The 20,181-nt window shown below is 37.6% G+C and overlaps 1 protein-coding gene across 5 annotated transcripts in view; it reads left to right on the top strand.

Moving 5' to 3' along the window:
- Positions 1 to 20,181, top strand: part of VWF (von Willebrand factor) — a 212,622-nt gene that overhangs the window by 44,868 nt on the left and 147,573 nt on the right. For all 5 annotated transcript variants that reach the window (XM_069106080.1, XM_069106083.1, XM_069106078.1 and 2 more), the window contains 2 exons: positions 14,939 to 15,155; positions 20,017 to 20,139. In XM_069106080.1, coding sequence (XP_068962181.1) covers positions 14,939 to 15,155; positions 20,017 to 20,139 — 340 coding nt within the window. The remainder of the gene's footprint in view (positions 1 to 14,938; positions 15,156 to 20,016; positions 20,140 to 20,181) is intronic.

Genomic DNA, 20,181 nt, shown 5'->3' on the forward strand with positions numbered 1-20,181 from the left:
TGTAACTCAAAATCTGGCGGAAACAAATGATGTAAATCAGAAGTTAATAAAGCATTAAAAAAAAAGAGTAGGGACTTCTGCTTTTCTTTGTATCTGCAACACAAAACACAGTGCTTGACATGTAGGCATTTAATAAATCAACGAAATGACCTTGGAGATGATCCTTTAAATCACAGGCAAAATTTTTTTGCACAGGGACAAATAGTAAATATTTTAGAATTTGTGGATCAAGCAGCAAAAATGGAGGATGTTATGTAGGTACTTATTTAACAAGTAAGAAAATAAATTTCTATACATTTTTTATTGATGAAATAATAATAATAATTGATTGTTATTTTTAACAATATAGGTCTATTAATGAAAAGTATAGAATTCTTTTTGGGGGAGAAAAATTTGATTAATTAGGGTTCAAAGTTAGTATTCCCTATCATCAGAATCAGTTTCAAATGTTTATGTGTTAATGCTGATCTGTAATGAGATTTTATGTATTTTCTATTTGAAAATGTTTCCACACAAATACTGATATCAGACCTTAAGCATGTGATTTTAATTGAGCATATTCTTTGCTGGGAAGGCATTTATAGAATTCTGTTAGAGTCTTCTCTTGATAATTGCCTTTTAGCTTGTCGTTTCATTGTACATTAATCACTTCCAATTAAAGATTAGGTGGAAGCACAGCTAAATGGATTTTGAACTATGGAAATTTCTTTTGTACATCAAGGTCTGAAAAAAGCTGCTCGAATGAGAATTAAGAGTTCAGAGAATGTATCTGTTGAAAATTTGTGTGGGGATGGAGAGCTCTCTGCTTGCTTTAATTTTTGATAGCACAGGAAATGTATAAAGCAGCTTGACATTACTTTTGATTCAAACAATGTTAGTTGTCATCGAACTTATTTACCGCAGTGTGTTTCACATATAAATGCTATTTTAGATTGAATTCATTAAGAAGCATCATCAAGTCTGCAGCAAAAGCCAATTTTGAAAGCCAATCAGCATTTGATGATAGTGGTTGAGGGTGGTTCTTCTCGTTCAGAAAAATTTCTTCCTCAGCCTGTCAAGTTATAATTGTATTACTAAAATTTATGGTATTCTGAGCAGCAGGGTAAAGTGATGAGGGGTCACAGTTTCCACTGTAGTGAAAAAGTAACCATAGACAATACAGAAATAAATGAGTGTGGCTGTGTTCCAATAAAACTTTATTTATGGACACTGACATTTGAATTTTTTTTTTTAAAAAGGATCCTTAAAGTTTATAAGGGCTATTCAAGAATACAGGATTATCTTTTTTTTTTATGAAAAAATAAGGAATAATATAGTTGCTTTAGCTACAGAGAGAAGGGACATTTTTGTAAATCAGACAAATAGAAGAAATCACTGAAGATTCAATTATAAGGAATCAGTGGCACAACAAAAAGCATTAGATTTATAGTGAAAAGAAATGGGGAAAATATTTGCTGTAAATATTTCAGATAAAGGCACAGCATCTAAAATCTATGTAAAATCTATTAGGAATGGATGTATATCAACAAGACTAATAAAATATAATGCACCAAAGAAATAGTCAAAGAACATTTATAGACAATTTTCAAAGGAAGAACTACAAACTATTAACGACCACTTGAAAACACATTAAAGTTCCCTAATAATTGGAGAAAGGCAAATAAGATGCTTATGATACTACACACCTATTCACTGCACTAGCAAAAACAAGGTAGAATCTAATAATAGGAAGAGTTGTGGAGAAAAAAAATACTGTGATAACTTTGTTGGTGGGTCCACAGACAGGCACATACTTTTAAAAAATTATTTTTTTAATTGGGAATTTAACAAAAATCAACAAATGTGGATATTTCAATATATAAAGCACATAAAAAGGACTGTATATGAAATTTAAAAACTTATATATAGATTATTTTTAAGAAAAATAAGTATAAAATTTAACATGACAGTGATGAAACTGATCTGTTTGTATCACCTTCTGGACTTTGTTCTATTCTCTTCTGTCTATTAAAAAAGTTTTCCTGAAGTTCTTTTCATTCTTTCCTCTTCTTTTCCTCACTGTCATTACCTATCTGTTCCTTTTCACAACTCCCTCTCTTCAATAGAAGCCTCTCTCTCTCTCTCATGACAAATAAGTATGGTTAATCAAAATGAATTTACGCATTAGCTGTGTCTGATATGAATGTACTGCTAGTCCATCATCCTTCTTCAGCGATGTGGGAAGCTTTATCATTAGTCCTCTGAAGTCATGCTGGTCATTGCATGGATCAAAGTTCTTAACACTCACAAAATTGGTTTCCTTTACGTTATTATAATATGCATTGTGTAAATTATTCTCCTGGTTCTGCTCAATTCACCCTGTATAGATTCACACAAGTTTTTTCAGGTTCTCTGAACCCACTTCTTTTGTCATTTCTGAAGGTGCAATAATATTCCATTTAATTTATATGTCATAATTCGTCCAGTTATTTTCCAGTGTGCCCACCTTATTTCAATGAGTCTTTAACATAATAAAAAGTATTGCCGCAAATATTTTTGTACACACTGGTCCTTTCTCTTTGTTTTTTTGTTTTGTTTGTGTGTATATGTGTGGGCAGATCAAAGGGTATACACAACTTAAGTGATGTTTTAGTAGAGTTAATAAATTACTTTTAGGAATGTCTAGATCAATCCATTGTCCCAACAATACAGCATTAATGTGCCTGTTCTGGCACACCTCCACCAAAACTTGCCATTTTCTTTTCTTTCTTCTTCTTTGATAATTGGATATATGTGAAATGGAACTTCAGAGTTAAAAAAAATCTATATTTCTCTTGTTATTAGTAATTTGTAGGTTTTTTTTTAACATGGTTGTTGATAGCTCATATTTCTTATTTTAAAGACTATCTTTTCATTTCTTCTGGCTACTTTTCTTTTGGGGAATAGTTCTTTTTCTCATATATCTATATAATTTCCTTATATATCTTGGGATATCAGACTTTTATAAGAGAACTATGCTGCCAGATGTTCCCCAGTTAATGATTTCTCTTCTAATTCTAACTTTATTGATTTTGTTTGTGCAAAAGTTTATCAATTAAAAAAAACAACAAATGTCTATTTTATCTTCTTTGACTTTGTTTGGTTAAGAATTTTTCTTCTATCCATAGCTATTATTTCCCCTTGTCCTCTGATTTGTTTATTATCTGATATTTTAAATATAGGAAAGATATGCAGTTGGAATTTACTGTGATGTATGGTGTGAAAGATTGGTCTCTAAATTTAGTTTCTGCTAGGCTGCTTTTCATTTTCCCTAATGGTTTTGTAAAGCAGGGAGTTCTTGCCCTGGTAGTTTGTACTCTTTTATTTTATTTATTTTTTGCTTTTTGGAAAGCAATTGGGGTTAAGTGACTTGCCCAAGGTCACACAGCTAGTTTTTGTGTTAAGTGTCTGAGGCTGGATTTGAACTCAGGATCTCCTGACTCCAGGGCTGGTGCTCTATTCATTACACCACCTAGCCACCCCTCTTTTGTTTTATTAAATGCTTTGCTGCTGTGTTTAATTGTTTCTTGTTTACCCAATTTGTTTCTTTGATTATTTTTTCTATTTTTTCATAAGTAGCAAATAGTTTGATGATCAATATTATTTTTGCCTCTTAGATTCTGGATCTTTTGTTTCTCCAGATGCATTGAGTCATTATTTAGTTCAGTAAGGTAACAATTTGTTAATTTGATATGGCACTAAATCTGTAAATTAATTTAGATAGTAATTCCATTTTTGTTATATTAACATGGCCCAATCATGAGAAATTAGTAGTTCTCTAATTATTTAAGCTTTCTTTTATGTCTTTTTAAAAATTTAATTTAATTTTTTGTTATACTGTAAGTTCTGAACTGTCTCCCTCTTTCCCTTCCCATCCTGCACTAGAGAAGGCCACCATTTTGGCACAAATTTATAGATATATGTAAAACCATACTTCTGTTTATCAGTTCTTTCTTGGGAGGTAAATAGCATCTTCATTCATAGGTCCTCTGTAGTTGTTGATTTGAGTATTTATAATACTCTGAATAGCAGTCATTCACAATTATTCTTTGAACAATATTTCTGTTATTGTATAAACATTCTCTTGGTTCTGCTCATTTAACTTTTCACTATTTCATGCAAGTCTTTCCATGTTTTTCTAAAACCAACCAACCCATCATTTCTTACACCACAGTAGTATTCTATCAAAATCATATACTACAACTTGTTTAGCCATTCCTAAATTGATGGCTATCCCCTCAGTTTACAGTTTTTTGTCACCACAAAGAGAGTTGCAAAGGAACATATAGGTTCTTTTTTTTTTTTTTTTAAGCAATTGGGGTTAAGTAACTTGCTCAAGCTTACACCGCCAGGTGTTTCTGAGTGGGTGCTAAGTATCTGAGCCTGGATTCGATCCCCCAGGTCATTCCGACACTGGGGCAGGTGCTCTTACTTGCTATGCTACCTGGCCGCCCCACATATAGGTTCTTTTCCTTTTTCCCTAATCACCTTGGGAAACAGATCTAATAGCAGTATTGCTGTGTCAAAGGGTATACAGTTTTGTAACTCTTTGGGCATAATTTCATATTGCTCTCCAAAATGGTTGAATCAGTTCACAATTCCACCAATGGTGTATTAATGTCCCATTTTTTCCATATCTCCTCCCATATTTGTCATTTCCCCTTCTATCATTTTAGCCAATCTGACAGATGTGAGATAACTTATTAAAGTTGTTTTAATTTACCTTTCTTTAATCAATAATAATTCAGAACTTTTTTATGTGATTATATAGTGTTTTGACTTTTTCATTAAAAAACTGCCTGTTCATATTCTTTGATCCTTTATCAGTTGTGGAATAGCTCATATTCTTATAAATTTGACAAATTTCTCTATATATGTGAGATATGAAACCTTTATCTGAGAAACTGTCTATAAAATGTCCCCCTTTTTCTGCTTTCCTTCCAATTTCAGCTATATTGATTTCATTTTCAAAAAGCCTTTTTAGCTTAGTGTAATCAAAATTTATCCATTTTATACCTCACAATGCTCTTTATCTCTTGTTTATTTGTAAATTCTCCTATCCATAAGTTGATAGATAATGTGTTCCATGTTCTTTAATTTTTTTTATGATTTTTTCCTTTATATCTAAGTCATATACATTTTGGCTTTATTTTGGTAAGTGGTACAAGATATTGGTCTATACACAATTTCTGCCAGACTGATTTCCAGTTTTCCCAATAAAAAAATTTTTTTTTTACCAAATAATATATTCTTATCCCCATAGCTTAACTTTACATTTATCAAACACAAGGTTACTATAATCAATTTCTATTGTGTATTGTATGACTACTCTGTTCCACTGATCCACTTTTCTGTTTCTTAGCCAATACCAGATAGTTTTGATAAGATCTTATACTGCTAAATCTCCTTCAATTACATTTATTTTTATAGTCGTATTCATATAATTCCTGTATGTGTCTTAGTAGGTGGATTCCAAGATATTTCATATATTTTCATATAGTTTCTAGTCATCTTGAATGGAATTTCTCTTCCCATCTTTTTCTTCTGGGTTTTTTTTTTGGTCACATATAGAAAAATTGGTAATTTTTATGAGTTTGTTTCATATTCTGATACTTTACTGAAGTTTATTTCAGCTAATTTTTAGTTGAACCTCTAAGTAATTTCCTAAATTCAATAATTTTATTTCTTCTTGTCTATGCTCACTCCATTTCTTTAGCTTGTCTTATTGTAGTAGTTAGCATTTCTAGAATCATATCCAATTAAGATGGTGACAGTGGACACTCTTGCTTTGCTCCTGAGACTATTAGAAAAGATTCTAGTTCTTCTTCATTATGGATGTCAACTCATTGCTTTAGATAAACATAGATTACCATATTAAGGACAGTTCTTTTTAAATGTTTTTTATTATTAATATGATTGTGCTATGTTTATAATTTTGCTAATATTGATCCAAACATGCATTCCTGGTACAAATACAACCTGACAATAGTTTACAATCTTTTTAATATGTTATTTTAACATGTAGCCTTTTAATATATTGCTAATAGTTTATTCAAATTCTTTTTGCATTGACATTCATTAGAAATATTGGATCTAGCATTTTCCTCTCTGTTTTCTCTCTCCCTTCTTTAGCATTCAGAACTATAGTTGTTTTATAGAAAGTTTGGTAGAAGGCCTTTTTGCAAACAATTTATATAATACAGAAGTTAATTATACTTGGAATGTTTTATAGACTTTACCTGTAAATTCATTTTGTCCTTGTTTTTATTTTCCTTAGGAGTTCATTGATGGCTTAGTCGATTTTTAAAAAGATTTTTAAAAAATTTTTAAAAATTTAAAAATTGTTTAAAGTACTGTCCTTGGGCTATTTCTTCTATGTGAGGACCAACCTAGCTAAGTAAGGAGAAACTCATCACTATCATTTTCTGGGTTGGCCACTATGCAATGAATTCCTTGGCCAGAATGGACCCAAGAAAATACAGACAGATGCCAAATGGTCCCTAGTCACCTGCGGGACTCTCTTTTGCTTTTGTGGTGGTGACATCAGTGTTGAAAAAGGATACAGAGAATACCAAAGTCACAGTTTTTAGATCATCACAAACAATAATTACTATGATTTTTTCAGGTGTGATATCTTTGTCCAATAATGAGCAAGATGATATATTATTGAAACACTTCAATATTGAAATTCTTACTAAAATGAGACTGAAGGAAAAAAAAAAGACATTCTCTTGGTTCTTTTCCTGTTGGTCTGATCTGATCAATCCTTCTCCACCTCCTTTGTTCTTCATCAACCATGTCATGCCCCTAGCTGTGGTGTCCACCAAAGCTCTCACTTGGGCCCTTTTCTCTCAATACTCTTACTTGGTGACTTCATCAGCTTCCATAGGTTCAATGTTTATCTCTATGCAGAACATTCCCAGGTCCATATTCAACCCTAGTCTCTCTATCTCCAAATACATATAGGGTATCTCAAACTACATGTTCCATAGATATCTCAAACACAATGTGTCTAAAATAGAACTTATTATCTTTTAGTCCCTCTTCTGAACTTTCCTATCTCTGTTAAATATCCCGATACCTTTCTAGTCACCCAGGTTTGTAACCTTGATGTTATTTTTGTCTCCTGATTTTTCCTCACCCCACATATCTAATCCGTTCCTTTCTACCTCCACAACATCTCTCAATCTCATCCCCCCTTTTCAGCTCACATAGTCACCACCATATTTCAGGTCCTAATCATTTCTTCTCTGGACTACTACAATATCCTCCTTTAGCAAAAATAGCAAAACCCTGAGTTTCTTCCCCTCCCAGTTTGATTTATTTTTAAGAGTTGGCAAACTAGACCTTCTTTTGCCTTATTTCTTACCTAGCCTTAAATCACTGAATGGGTGTTGCCTCAGACAAGCTGAGATGGAAAGACCTTAGCTTAAAAAAGGTCAAGGTCTCCTACTTCATCTGGGGTTATCTCCAGTTGCCCTGACCTATGTCTTATAATTGGATTCAGATAACCCTAAAGGAGAGATTGAGGCTGATGACTTTGTACAGCTCTGCTTCACTTAAATCCAATTCATTTGCAAGTCAAGACATCACCTTCCTGCTGTCATTGGTCCTCTTCAAGAATGAAGGACAAGGGCGGCTAGGTGGCACAGTGAATAGAGCACCGGGCCTGGAGTCAGGAGGATCTGAGTTCAAATGTGGCCTCAGACACTTGACACACTTACTAGCCGTGTGACTTTGGGCAAGTCACTTAACCCCAATTGCCCTCCAAAAAAAAAAAAAGAATGAAGGGCAAACAAAAACAACAAGAGGCCGCCTAATTGCTCTTCCTGCCTCAAGTCCCTCTCCTTCAGCACATCCTCTACCTGGTGGACAAAGTGATTTTCCTAAAGCACAGGCCTGACCATGTTAGTCCCACAATTGCCTTAGGATAAAAATATGGACTTCTCTACTTGGTATTTAAATCCTTTTCACAACCTGCACCTAATCTGCCTTTCCAGCCTTATTATGTCTTGCTCCCCATCCTACACTTTACCATTTTGTCAAACAAGGCTTCTTACTGTGCCTTGACCAATGAAGAGATGATGCCTCATCTCCTAACCCCATGCCTTTTGGCTGACTAGTCTTCTGTGCCTGTAATACCCTCCCTCCTCATCTCTATCTCTTTAGTCTCCTTCAAAACTCAGCTCACATATTACCTTCTGTATGCTGTCTTTCCTGATCATTCCCACCACAGCCTGCTCAGAGATGCTAGTGCCCTCTCTGTCATCTCTCCTCCCCTCAACCCTTAGGGAAGATATGATTTTATATACCTTTCTATGTACATCCCTTGCTTAACAAAAATGTAAACTCCTTGAAGGCAGAGAATATTTAATTTCTGTCTGTATCCCCGGTGCTTAGTACGATGTTGTTTCAATCATGTCCAACTCTTCATGACCTCATTTGAGGGCCCCTCTAATAAAGGTCCCTTGTGACTATTGCTCCATTGCCTTCCCATTCATAATCTGTACTGTGGTCTATGTAAACTGATGTGATTACATGGGCTCTACAAACCAAAGAGGGAATGGAAATCTATATGCCTCATAAGAGTGCTTTGTAACCCTTCAAGTGCTGTATGAACACGAGTTATTATGACAAATTCCTCTGCTAATCCTAACATCTGTAGGACTGTGTCTACAATGTGTGAACTCTCTCAGGGCACTTCTTTATGCACATAGATTTCCATTCCCTCTTTGGTTTGGTGGGGAGGAGACTTATTTATTTGGTCCTCCTTGGTTGGGCTATGTACCTCAGGGTCATTGTTCAAAGAAGGGAGATTGCTGTTTCTAAAGAAAATTACTTCTCCCTCATAGGCTGTTCTGGCCAAAGATCTTTGAAAATGCCCTCTGTTTTATCTCAGGGGTCCTCAGAGGAACTCATACAATTAACTTCACTCCTCAGAAGGCAAGGAGGCTTTAGGCTACCTTTGTCAAAGTTCAGTGTTGGCCATTGATGTGTTAATACCCTAGCATATTTAACTTTATTTTCTGTCCTTTTTATGGAGGTAGGGTAGCTTAGAGACTAACAATTCCCCAAACCTATGATTCTGGTTATCTCTTTGTACTTTATCAGTTTACCTAGACTGCAGTGCAGATTATGAAATGGGAAGGCTTTGGAACAATAGTCACAAGGGACCTCTGCTAATGATAAGTCATTATTTACAAGGCCTTATTTGGAGTAGAGCTTTGGGACCCTCAGACCTACAGCAACTGGGGTCCTTTTGCAATTATGTTAATTTATCTCAGCTAATGCTAAGTCTTTTCCCTCCTTGTACTTCAGTTTTGTCCTTTCCTACAGGGATTGGTAGTTAGTGGTGCTGGAATCATTTTAAATCACTTTCAATAGTGATGTCAGGGATTAAATGGAAAATTAAACTTGCCCTCTTCTGGAGGAAAATGCCTATGAAGTCACTTTGTAGAATTTTTCTTTAGGTCTATTTAGGGGTGAGAGTTGAATAGGGAAACCAGGAACTATAAATGCTGACTAATTTTATCCTAAGCCATATGATAAAAATACAATTTCCTTATGTGATGAGTTGCTTTTCTGAGGACCAAGTATTGTGATAAGATGGAAATAATCATACTTCTCAGCCTCTATCACCATAGTATACCATGTCAGCAAGGACTGAGAGATTTGAACTTAATAAAAATAAAAAGTGGGATGCTTATAAGGAAAACTCACCCTCTTCTGGAGGAGTCTGGACCAATGGGGTCAAAGTTAGATAAGAATAGTATTTTCTCTTTTCAGCACAATGCTTTTCATATATTCTTCCAGAACTTAATTGAGTTTGAGGTAACCCTGAAGCAAGCGCGAAAGTGGGAGCTCACCTTTGGTGTGGCTGTAGGAAGCTCACTGCTGGACATAAAGAGGGTTCTCTCCAGCTTCTTCTGGAGATATTGGGGAACTGTGGCCCACAGTGTGGCCACCAAGGGAAGGAAGCCAGTTCTATGCCTGAAGCAAGGGAGAAAGTGGGAGCTCACCTGTGGTGTGGCTGTAGGAAGCTCACTGCTGGACATAAAGAGGGTTCTCTCCAGATTCTTCTGGAGATATGGGGGAACTGTGGCCTACAGTGTGGCCACCAAGGGAAGGAAGCCAGTTCTGTGCCACCTCAAGGTTTCCAACTTGTTAAAGAAGGTCAAAGTGCTGGGTTATAGCAACAGAGAGGGAAAAGGGAGATATATGTGTGCCCTAGGACAGTGCTGTCAATGTTCTCTAACGTTTCTGTACCTGAAGTAAAGCTTTACTTAGACTCTGAACTCATCATAAACTACTAAAAATGGTGGCAGAATTGCTAAATTGCCAAATCAGCTACCAGCCCCTGGAAAGGGGTGGTGGATAGATGTACCTTCTGCCCTACTAATCATTAGGATAGGGATGAACTATAGAAGAAAGGTGGGGGAGGAGTGGAATGGGTCTGATTGCCAAGATAGAGGGATGGGTCTTTTGGGGAGATTGCTACTTCTAATTCTAGATTTGTCCTAATCTTATTACTTTACTCCATTCTCCAATTCTGGATTTCAGTTTTCTCATCTGTTGAAAGGCAATTGTGCAAGCAATTACTAATAATTTATACTTCTGATAATAGCACAACCCATGATCATATTCTTTGCAAATAAAATGATGGAAGATAACTAGGAAGTTGGCAGGGCTAAAGCTTCCTGGTTGGGGCACAGCTATCTGGTCAGTAGTGACTGGCCACAATGACCTCAGGAAGGAAAAATCTCTCATTGTCCTCCCTGTCTTCTACTTTTGGCACATAGAAGGTGAGGGTTATAGTATCATAGGTCTAGAGCTGGAAGGGACCTCAGAGACCTAGTCCAACTCCCTCATTTTATATATGGGGAAACTGAGGCGCAGAGAAGTCAGACGACTTGTCCAAGTTCACACAGGTCATGAGTGGCAGAGCATGGATTCAAACTCAGACCTCATGACTTCAAATTTAATATTCTTTACTCTGCAGCTTTATTTTTGTTTTAAGAATGTGTTTTGAATGTGAACGACTCCTACTGGAGAAAGTGGGACAAAGAGTAGATCAAATAAATCTTAGCTAGTCAGAGGACCAGCGGCCTTGAGTAGTCTAGATCTGGGCAGAAGCTATGCCCTCCTGTAGCTTCCCGGCTGTGGTATGAAGTAGTGACATGGAAAACTGCTCGGTCTTGTTATTTTGTCTCACCTTTAGGTTAAGCAAACCCTGCTTGAATGGGTCAGGAATTCACTTTTTTGGATGAGAGAAACCCTGCTATGTTTGAGCATGATCAGAGAGATCTTTTGTAAAGGTTTCTACAGGGCTTAGGGATCAATACTCTAGGATAGAGGGCTGTAGGGCTGCATTTCATGGGGAACCTTATTCTCCCTACTGGGATCATTGAATTATAGAATCAAAATTTATAGTTGGAATTGATCTTAAGGGTCATCTTATCCAACCCTCTTAATACAATAAATATGTATTCAATGCCTGCTATGTGCCAGCCACAGTGCTAAGTGCTGAGGGTACATATAATACATACATACAAATAAGAAATAGATAGTCTCTCCCCTTAAGGAGCTTGCAGTCTAATGCGGAAGACAATATACAAAAAGAAGCTGAAAAGCAGAAAGTGGGGCACCAAGAAGCATGATGTTCTGTGAAGTCAAAACCAAGCAGAGCCATTAATGGAAAATAGGGAGTTGCCTGGAAAGTTTCCTCTCATAAGGAAACTGAAGTCCAGACCTGTTCAAGGTCACATAGGTAGTAAATAACAGAGCCAACATTTGAATCTAAATCCTTCGTCTTCAAACCCAGAGTTCTTTGTATCTCATGCATATATTATGGTTTATATAGAATTAGGGCTGGGGACTAGACTGGCAGCTCTCCAAGTGTTTATATGGGCTTACAAACTCATACCTTTGAATACTGGACCAACTAATTGAACCCCATCAATACCTGTCTAGGGTCTATTTTCAACTTTGTGGGGGAGAGTGGAATCTGGCACCATTGCTTATTATAGTAGTCATTTCTTAATTAGGCAGTATATACAACACAATCCCCACACACCTCAATCCAGAATAATGGAATCATTCTCTACAATATTTTTGAAGAGAAGTGTAGCTATGTGGTGTGTGGGTGTGTGATATAGAGTACAATTAAAGACAGCCATACCAACCCCTACCCTTAGACTACTGGCTCAGCTCCTTATTAATTCTTTCTTTGGGATCAGTTGCAGTCTAGTGGGTATGCTTTAGAATATCTCAGTAAATTTCCAAAATCACAAACTGTCTTATTAAATGGCTAATCCCAATTTTGGATTAAAACCAGGGAAATCTCTTCTCCCAAGGGATTTGTCTGTCTCAGTCTCAAACCATAAATTTATAGGCTTAGAAAAGTCACAGTTAATGGCCATTTTAGCTTGATAGCTGTATCAAGTAACATAGAAATGCAGACAGTGAAACCAGTTATAGAAAGAAGATTGCAATGGACCTTACAGCTACACTTTTCTCCCTTCTTCTTCCCTATTTTCACCAGGTAGGATGGTAGTTGTTGGAAAAAATAGTCTGAGATTTAAAGTGTGGGTGGAACATTTCCCAGCCTTGTGTTCTGGGAAAAACAGGGGAAAGAAAGGAGTTGTTGATGACTAGACTTTACTGTCACCAATTGCCACAACTGCTTGTTCAGTCTGATCTTACTTCCATTTAGACTCCTGTCACCTGCCTGTCTTATTTCCTCTCACTATTTGGTCTGCATGTTTGTCTGCTCATGTCTCAACTCTTGCCTTTCTACCTCCCCAGTTTGGCATCTCAAAACTTGGGCAGAAGTTCCTTCTTTAGGGGGGTGGTGACCACTGGAAAGTTCAAACAGAGCTCTGATTTGTAGAGAGCCTGTCAATCATCTAGAACAAGGATTTTCTTTCCTCCAGGATGGTTCAGCAATTAAAGAAATCCTTTGGAGTCTTCCTTGGTCTTAGAAACCATGAGTTAAACAAATCTTAAATTGAGTGCATTTTTTTCCATTTCAGTATAACACAATCCATATTAATCTTATTTTTATGTATTCAGTATGTTATAGATATTAAAAATCCTTGTATTTCCACTAATTCTAATTTAGTACTCTAAAATAAGGTAGAGAGTTATCAACTTTCAAAAGGTGATCAAAAGCATATGAATGTATGTGTATACCTTGCATGACCAGTTTCACCTGTTTGGTGCCAGGAAAGCAGAGGTTCAAGGCATTCAGCCTGCAATAGCCTAGGTCTTGGTTCACAGTGGGGTTTCCCAAGGGATTTCTTGCACATTATTTGAAAACATCTGAACAGCCTTTTGCCAAACAGCAATGATAATGGGCACGACTGACTATTAAAAACGTCTTCCTGAATGAATTAGACTCTTACAGATTTCTGTCTCTGAGAAATAACCACTTTGTGTTTTCCCCAATAATTTGTGCTTTTCTACCCTGGGAAACAGGTTTGCCGTCACCTCTTACCCCTCTACAAAGTTTAGTTGCTCTTGCTTTTCCTAACTCCCTTGGGCTTTAGTTGGTGAATATTTGTTCTCTCATTGGGTTTTGGTTCCAAGGGCTGCTCTTCAGAAGGTGGTAGTGTCGCTAACCTCCTGTCTCAGGAGGTGGGGGGTGGGATCAAGGTGTGACTCCCTCCAACAGCAGGTTGTGCAGAGCCTAAATGTCAGATTACTTGGCAGAATGTCTAAGTACAGTAAGCAGAAAGCACAAGTAACCTGAGAGGATGACTGGGAAATATTGTCTTCTGGCTCAAGATAGCATCTGAGAAGAGGGAGATTGGGAAGGGACATGAGTGATGCATTGAAAGGCACCTTAGAGATCCTCTGTTCCAACCCCTTCATTTTATAGATCGGGGAACTGAGGTCTCAGCTAATAAGTGGCAGAGGTGGGGTTTGAGTCTAAATCTAGAGTTTTTTCTATAACTCCAAGTTGGGAATGCTGCCCTGGCCTATTTTTGTGTAATTCTTGGTTCTTTTTTGGTATTTTTGGACCACCTCCCTTATGCAAATTATTAATATTCCATAAACAATGCATAAGTGCATAATAATACTTCAACAGTTTAAGACTATGCCTTGCAGAAGCAGGAAGCATTTCTTGACTTGAGAACTCCCTATAAAAATAGCTAACTTTACCTACAGCTTTGTTTTTAATTCTCTGATGCACTTATGTAACAATCTCTATTATATTAATTTATTCAGCTACCTTATCCCTCTCCCAGGCTTCCCTGAGGTAGGGATTTTGCTTTAATTTGGCTGTCTCTCCCAGTGGAAAGTACAATGTTCTGCATACATCAGGAGTTTAATGTTTGTTGAACAAACATATGTATTTCAGCAATATCTAGACAATGTTCTTGTAGCTAATAACTAATTGTATGTTTAGCTGTCTAGTAATGTGATAACCTTGGTTAACAGTTAACAATGTGACAAAATTCAGTAATAGGGCTACTTTTTTTTCTATGACTGATATCTCTAGTAGATCACAAGCCTCAGCGGCCTTGAAATTTAGCCTTAGGCCCAGGCCACAATGGGTATCTATGAGGAATGATCCACCTATTTGACTATATTCAATGGGAGTTAACCTAGCCAGATAATCCCAGGGACAAACCTGCCAGCTGAACCAAAAAAAAAGATGTGAAGTAAGGAGGGAAGGAGTTCATTTTGGCAACCCCCCTTCATCACTCAGACTGCCTTATGTCTATCAGCTTTGCAGTGGACAAAAAGGCAGAAATTAGAGAAATTTTGGTTTAGTATACAGAAAAACGTATAATTAGGGCTGTTCAAATGTGTAATGGCCTGCTTGTTAGGCAATGATTGCTTTACCACTGGATGAGTTGTACTTCTAGGAGACTGGGCGTCTATGATTATTAATCCCATAATCTTGCTTCTCTAGGGTTTACAAGAACGGTGCCAGATCTTGAAAAGCTCTTCAGTGTTTGCCCAATGCCATCCCCTGGTGGATCCTGAGCCTTTTATTGCCCTTTGTGAAAAAGACTTATGTCACTGTACCCAGGAAGAAGGATGTGCCTGCTCAGTTTTCCTGGAATATGCCCGGAATTGTGCTCAGCAGGGAATGGTGTTGAATGATTGGACTCATGACAGCAAATGCTGTAAGTCAAGTGGGATACATAATGTGGTATGTTGGTAAATGTTTAACAACTGGCTCTCTGGGAGGGCTTATATTCACAGGACACTCTTTAAAGTTTAATTTACATTATTAATATCTTCTCCATCACTTTCTTAAGTCACAAAACAAGTCAAGTTCTGATTTGTAAATGTACCAAATTCTTTTTAAAGTAATGTTTTATTTTTTCCCAATTAAATGTAATATTTTTAACATTCATATAAAAACATTTTGAGTTCCAAATTCTCTCTTTTATTCCCCTTTCCCCTCCCTGAGATAATAAATAATTTGATATAGTTATACACATGCAATCATGCAAAATATGTTTCCATAATAGTCATGTTGTGAAAGAAGACACAGACCAAAAAAAAAACCCATGAAAAAATTAAGTGAAAATTAGTATGCTTCAATCTGAATTCAGACTCTATCAGTTCTTTCTCTGGAGGAAGATAGCATTTTTCATCTTGAGTCCTTTGGAACTGTTTTGGATCATTGCATTGCTGAGAAGAACTAAGTCAACCATAGTTGTTCAGTGCTCAATGTTGCTGTTATTGTGTATAATGTTCTCTTGGTTCTTCTCACTTTACTTTGCATCAGTTCATGTAAAACTTTCAGGTTTTTCTGAAATCATCCTCGATATGCCGAATTCTGAGTTGTGAATGCTGTCCTGGATACATACATTCTTTCCTGTGATCTTTCTTGCTGGCTGGCAGCGGCCCTCCTACTGTAGTAATGTCATTTACTCTAGTGAGATAGCTCTTTCTGAGTATTCTCTTGGCATTCTCTGGGAATCTGTTTCCTTGGATCATATCAGTTGGTAAATAAGTATTGTCAAGTGTTTTCTATGTCCAGTCATCAAGATTAAAAAAAAAAAAAGAGGCAAAAATAGAGACCCAGCTCCTAAAGAGGCACTCTGTCCCTGGACAATATAAACAAATCACATCTCAGATCTGTCCGCAAAAGCTGCTAACTTCCTAACCAGAATTCCCCCAAAGTCCCTGCCAACTGTCAGCTCTCACTTCATGGTCATGTCCCTGCTATTTGTCAGAGGCAGCAGCCCAAATCACAGAACTCATAGAAATTGTGAGAGTAAAATGTCACCCCCTCCCCAAGGGTAAACAGCTGCCTCCATTATAAATTGCTTCTTTTATTATCATTCATTTGTAGCTTCTCTTGGTAATCCACTGTGGGATTTTGCTGAAGTTCTTCACATCTAACTTACGTTTTGTTGCAATTCAGTCTATTTCTGCCTTGACTGTCTCCAGGGGAGAGGAGGATGGATTAGGTCAAAACTGTCTACATAATGACTTGAAGGTCCACTTTCTTCATTAAGGCAGCCTTCTATTCTCTAGGAAGAATGGTCTCCATTCCTTTCATCTTTGCTCATAGACCCTATTTTTTGTTCTTATGACATACTCATTGAATATGTAATCATCATAACCATCAAATGGCAAAATCAGTTAGCTGTCTTTTTGAACAAGCTGCGATCATTGTTTTGCAGAGTAACTTGAAGCAGGTAAGGCCCCATCTTCTAAGACCTTAATGTTCTTAGATGACCATGATCAATGCAGATAGACCTATAGTGCAGCATAATGATGGAGACAGCAAGGACAAGAACAGAAATTGCATTACAATGAATTTTGCTCTTTGTGTTTAGGTCCTTTTTAAAAATCTATAGTCCATTGGTGAGAAAAAGGTGGTTTTCAGCAGCTATGCTTGTCCTCAGTCTTGAAGTGTGTGGAATTCTTTGAAAGTGGGGAGAAAGAATATGTATTTTGAAGGGTAGGGCTGGGGCAGAATGATGTTCCTAGGGCCAGCTAGGTGGCTCAGTGAATACAGCACCAGCCCTGGAGTCAGGGGGACCTGGGTTCAAATGACACTTGACACTTACTAACTGTGTGACCTTGGGCAATTCACTTAACCCCATTTGCCTTGTCTTCCTCCTTCCAGAAAAACAAACAAACAAACAAAACAATTCTATATGTTACATTTTTCAGCAAGGAACAATGTTGGAAACAGCATTGAGTCTGGAGTTCAGAGGTCTTGGATTCAAACCTTGTTTCTGATAATTATAACTAGTGAGACCTTGTCTTAAAAAAAATTGTTCTCACTTAACCTTTCTGGGCCTCAGTTTTCTCATCTGTAAAATGAGGGGATCAACCTAAATTGCTTCTTTGGGACGTTCCAGCCCTTGATCTATGAGTTATCATTTTGGTCATTGCACTCTCACTATGTGGGTAGAGAGAGGAAGAAGGCAGGGTTCTAACCTAGGAGGAGTTTGCAATTTAATGGGGGTAAAAGGAGACCAATTTACAGAATATATACTTTGGGAATAGTCCCACAGGAAGGTATAAACATTAAGTGTAATGAATTTCAGCTGGGCAAAATGAAAGGGAAAAGAAAAATAGAATGCGGAGAATGATTAGTAACAGACAGGAATTCTAATCAAGGAAGTTTTTGTGGAGAAGGTGAGTTCTGGATGGAATTTTGAAGGCTGGGCAAAACATAATGGAGAACATTATATGTACTTTTCTTGGAAAGAACCCTGGGTGGTTGGATTTAGTTGAGGGCCCCACGAGAACCTCTGGACTATTCTAAGATTAAGTCTTTTTCAATCCAGAGTGACTCTGGGTCTAGTACAATCTTGAACATGACACGATTCACAGCCAGATGAGTCTGTACTTAATGGGGCCTTTCCTGGTCAAAGGGAACAATGGAAGAGAAGGCATAAAGATAGGAAGAGAGATTTGCCTGAATAGAGAAGAAGAGGGTAGGTTATGTAAGTGACATGCCTAGTGGCTGTAGAACCCATGTAATCACAATCATTTACTTTATAAGTGGATTCAGTGAGACAATGTAAACTAAGGACTTTTAAGCCAAAGGCAGATATCTAGTCCTAATATAGTAGATTCTAGGGAGACATTAATGAGTTTTTACAGAAAAGGTTGTTGTTTGTCTTTTGTTCTTGAAGAGGACCATGACAACAGGGAGGTGATGCCATGACATGCAAGTGAATTGGATTTAAGTGAGGGCTGTGCAGAGTCACCAGCCTCACTTTGTCCTCTGGAACTATCTGGGTCCAGTGGCCAGGTATAGATAGGAACAATTGGAGATGGCCCTGGATACAGTGGGAGACCTTAGCCCTTTTAAGTTAAGGTCTTTAACAGGTGTCTGACTGAGGCAATGTCTAGTCAGTGATTAAGGCTAGGTAAGAAATGAAGCAGATTACGGCCTTTTTTACCTAGTCAAAAAAACTCAATCTGGGAGGGGAAGACCTTAAAAAAAAGAGTTTTTATGGAAAAGGAGTGATGCAGTGGAACCAATAGGTGAGAAAAATATTACTTCCATACTGAGTTATAGCAAATGACACTTTGTGATAAAGCTGTTACAGCTGGGAGTTAGTCAGAGATAACTTGGTCATAATATTTTATGTGATACGAGAAAAAGGGGTTCAGCAAGGAAGCAAACAGCAGTAGGATTTATGGGTTAATTGAACAGAGAGAGAAGGGTCAAAGATGTTTAAGAGCTTGCATAGGGGCCTAATGAAATGGACACTCATGCCTGTGAGTCATTAGAGGCCCATAGCATATTTACCTTGAGAGCATTTCTCAATAAAAACCTTCATATCTCATGTCCCCAGCCAAGGCTTTCACTGGAACATCAGAATTTGGCTCATTTTGGGAACCCTCTATCCAAATTTTTCTTAGGAATATCAGAAACCTATTTTTAGCTCTCTCCAAAAGGGCCCTCAGCTCTCTTTTAAGTAGTCAGGATAACAAGGCATCAATCAGATAGACTAATTTATTCTATAACAACATAAAATGGGCTCACATAAGCCCCCTTGACAGTTAAAAAGTTATTTCATCTCCCAAGAGTATAAGAATTTTCTCTTTTTCAGGATATTAACCCTCCTCTCTGATGGGTCCATCTTCTTTTTGGACCACATAACTGGGGAAGAGATGCCTCTGAGTTGTATCTCAGGGTAGATGGTTTCTCTGTCCATCTCTGTCTGTCTCTACCTCTTTCTTTCTCCTCCAATGACCCTTCCTATGTATTTCCCTCTAGAATCTACATGGATGTGCATTCCCTATAGGCCAGTGTGCAGCCTGAAATCTCTTTGATTGGGCTTCTCTCAGTCAAAGAGATTTCAGGCTGCACACTGGCCTATAGGGAATGCACATCCATGTAGATTCTCAGCATCTCCATATCTTCTCTTGCTGAATTTTGTGTGGGGGAGGGAGAGGACAGTGTCTATGTGTCCCCTCTCAGTTTCTCCTGTGTGTGTATCTCTCCTCATATATCTATGTGTCTTCATTCTCCATACCCTGTCTCAGGAATACCTCTGAAGCTTGTGGTGTCCTCCCCCTCAGAAGGACCACACCTTTCTCCAAGACTGTCTTCAGGCCTCCATTTCCTTCTGTATTTGTTCTGGGCCACTTCCCACCTCATTTGAAAGGCCATTCCCAATGGTTTACATACCAAGTGTGTGAACTTGGAATTGATAGGATTCAATTTTGATGATTCTCACTGCTGCTGCCTGGTCTAAGACTTATCAGTAAGGATCTGGGAATCTGGGGAAACTTGCACTTGTTAGGGAAATTCACACCCTCTGTTGGGCAGGCAGGGGCTTATTCGGTTCTTGTGGACACATCCAGGGTCATGCGGCCACAGAAGCATCTCTCAACAGAGAAAGTTGAGCTGAGCCAGGACAGGGTGACAATGGGGGAAATGTTTCGAGTTATGATTAGTCATTGAAGTCCCACAGACAATTGGGCAAAGTCTGGGGCTGACAAGGCTGATATAAAGGCTTTGTGTACAATATTGCTGATTTAATATTTTATTTTAAGGGCCGGCATGTCCCATTGGCATGGAATATAAGGAGTGTGTATTGCCTTGTGCCAGAACCTGTCAGAGCCTGCACATCAATGAAGTATGTCAGAACCAATGCATCGATGGCTGTAGCTGTCCTGGTAATACACTTATCACTTTATTTGCTTACCAGATTCCTTGGC

Source organism: Petaurus breviceps, unplaced genomic scaffold, assembly GCF_028583685.1.
Source record: "Petaurus breviceps papuanus isolate PSGF00001 unplaced genomic scaffold, PetGlider_PUasm1.0 78, whole genome shotgun sequence".
Lineage (NCBI taxonomy): Eukaryota > Metazoa > Chordata > Mammalia > Diprotodontia > Petauridae > Petaurus > Petaurus breviceps.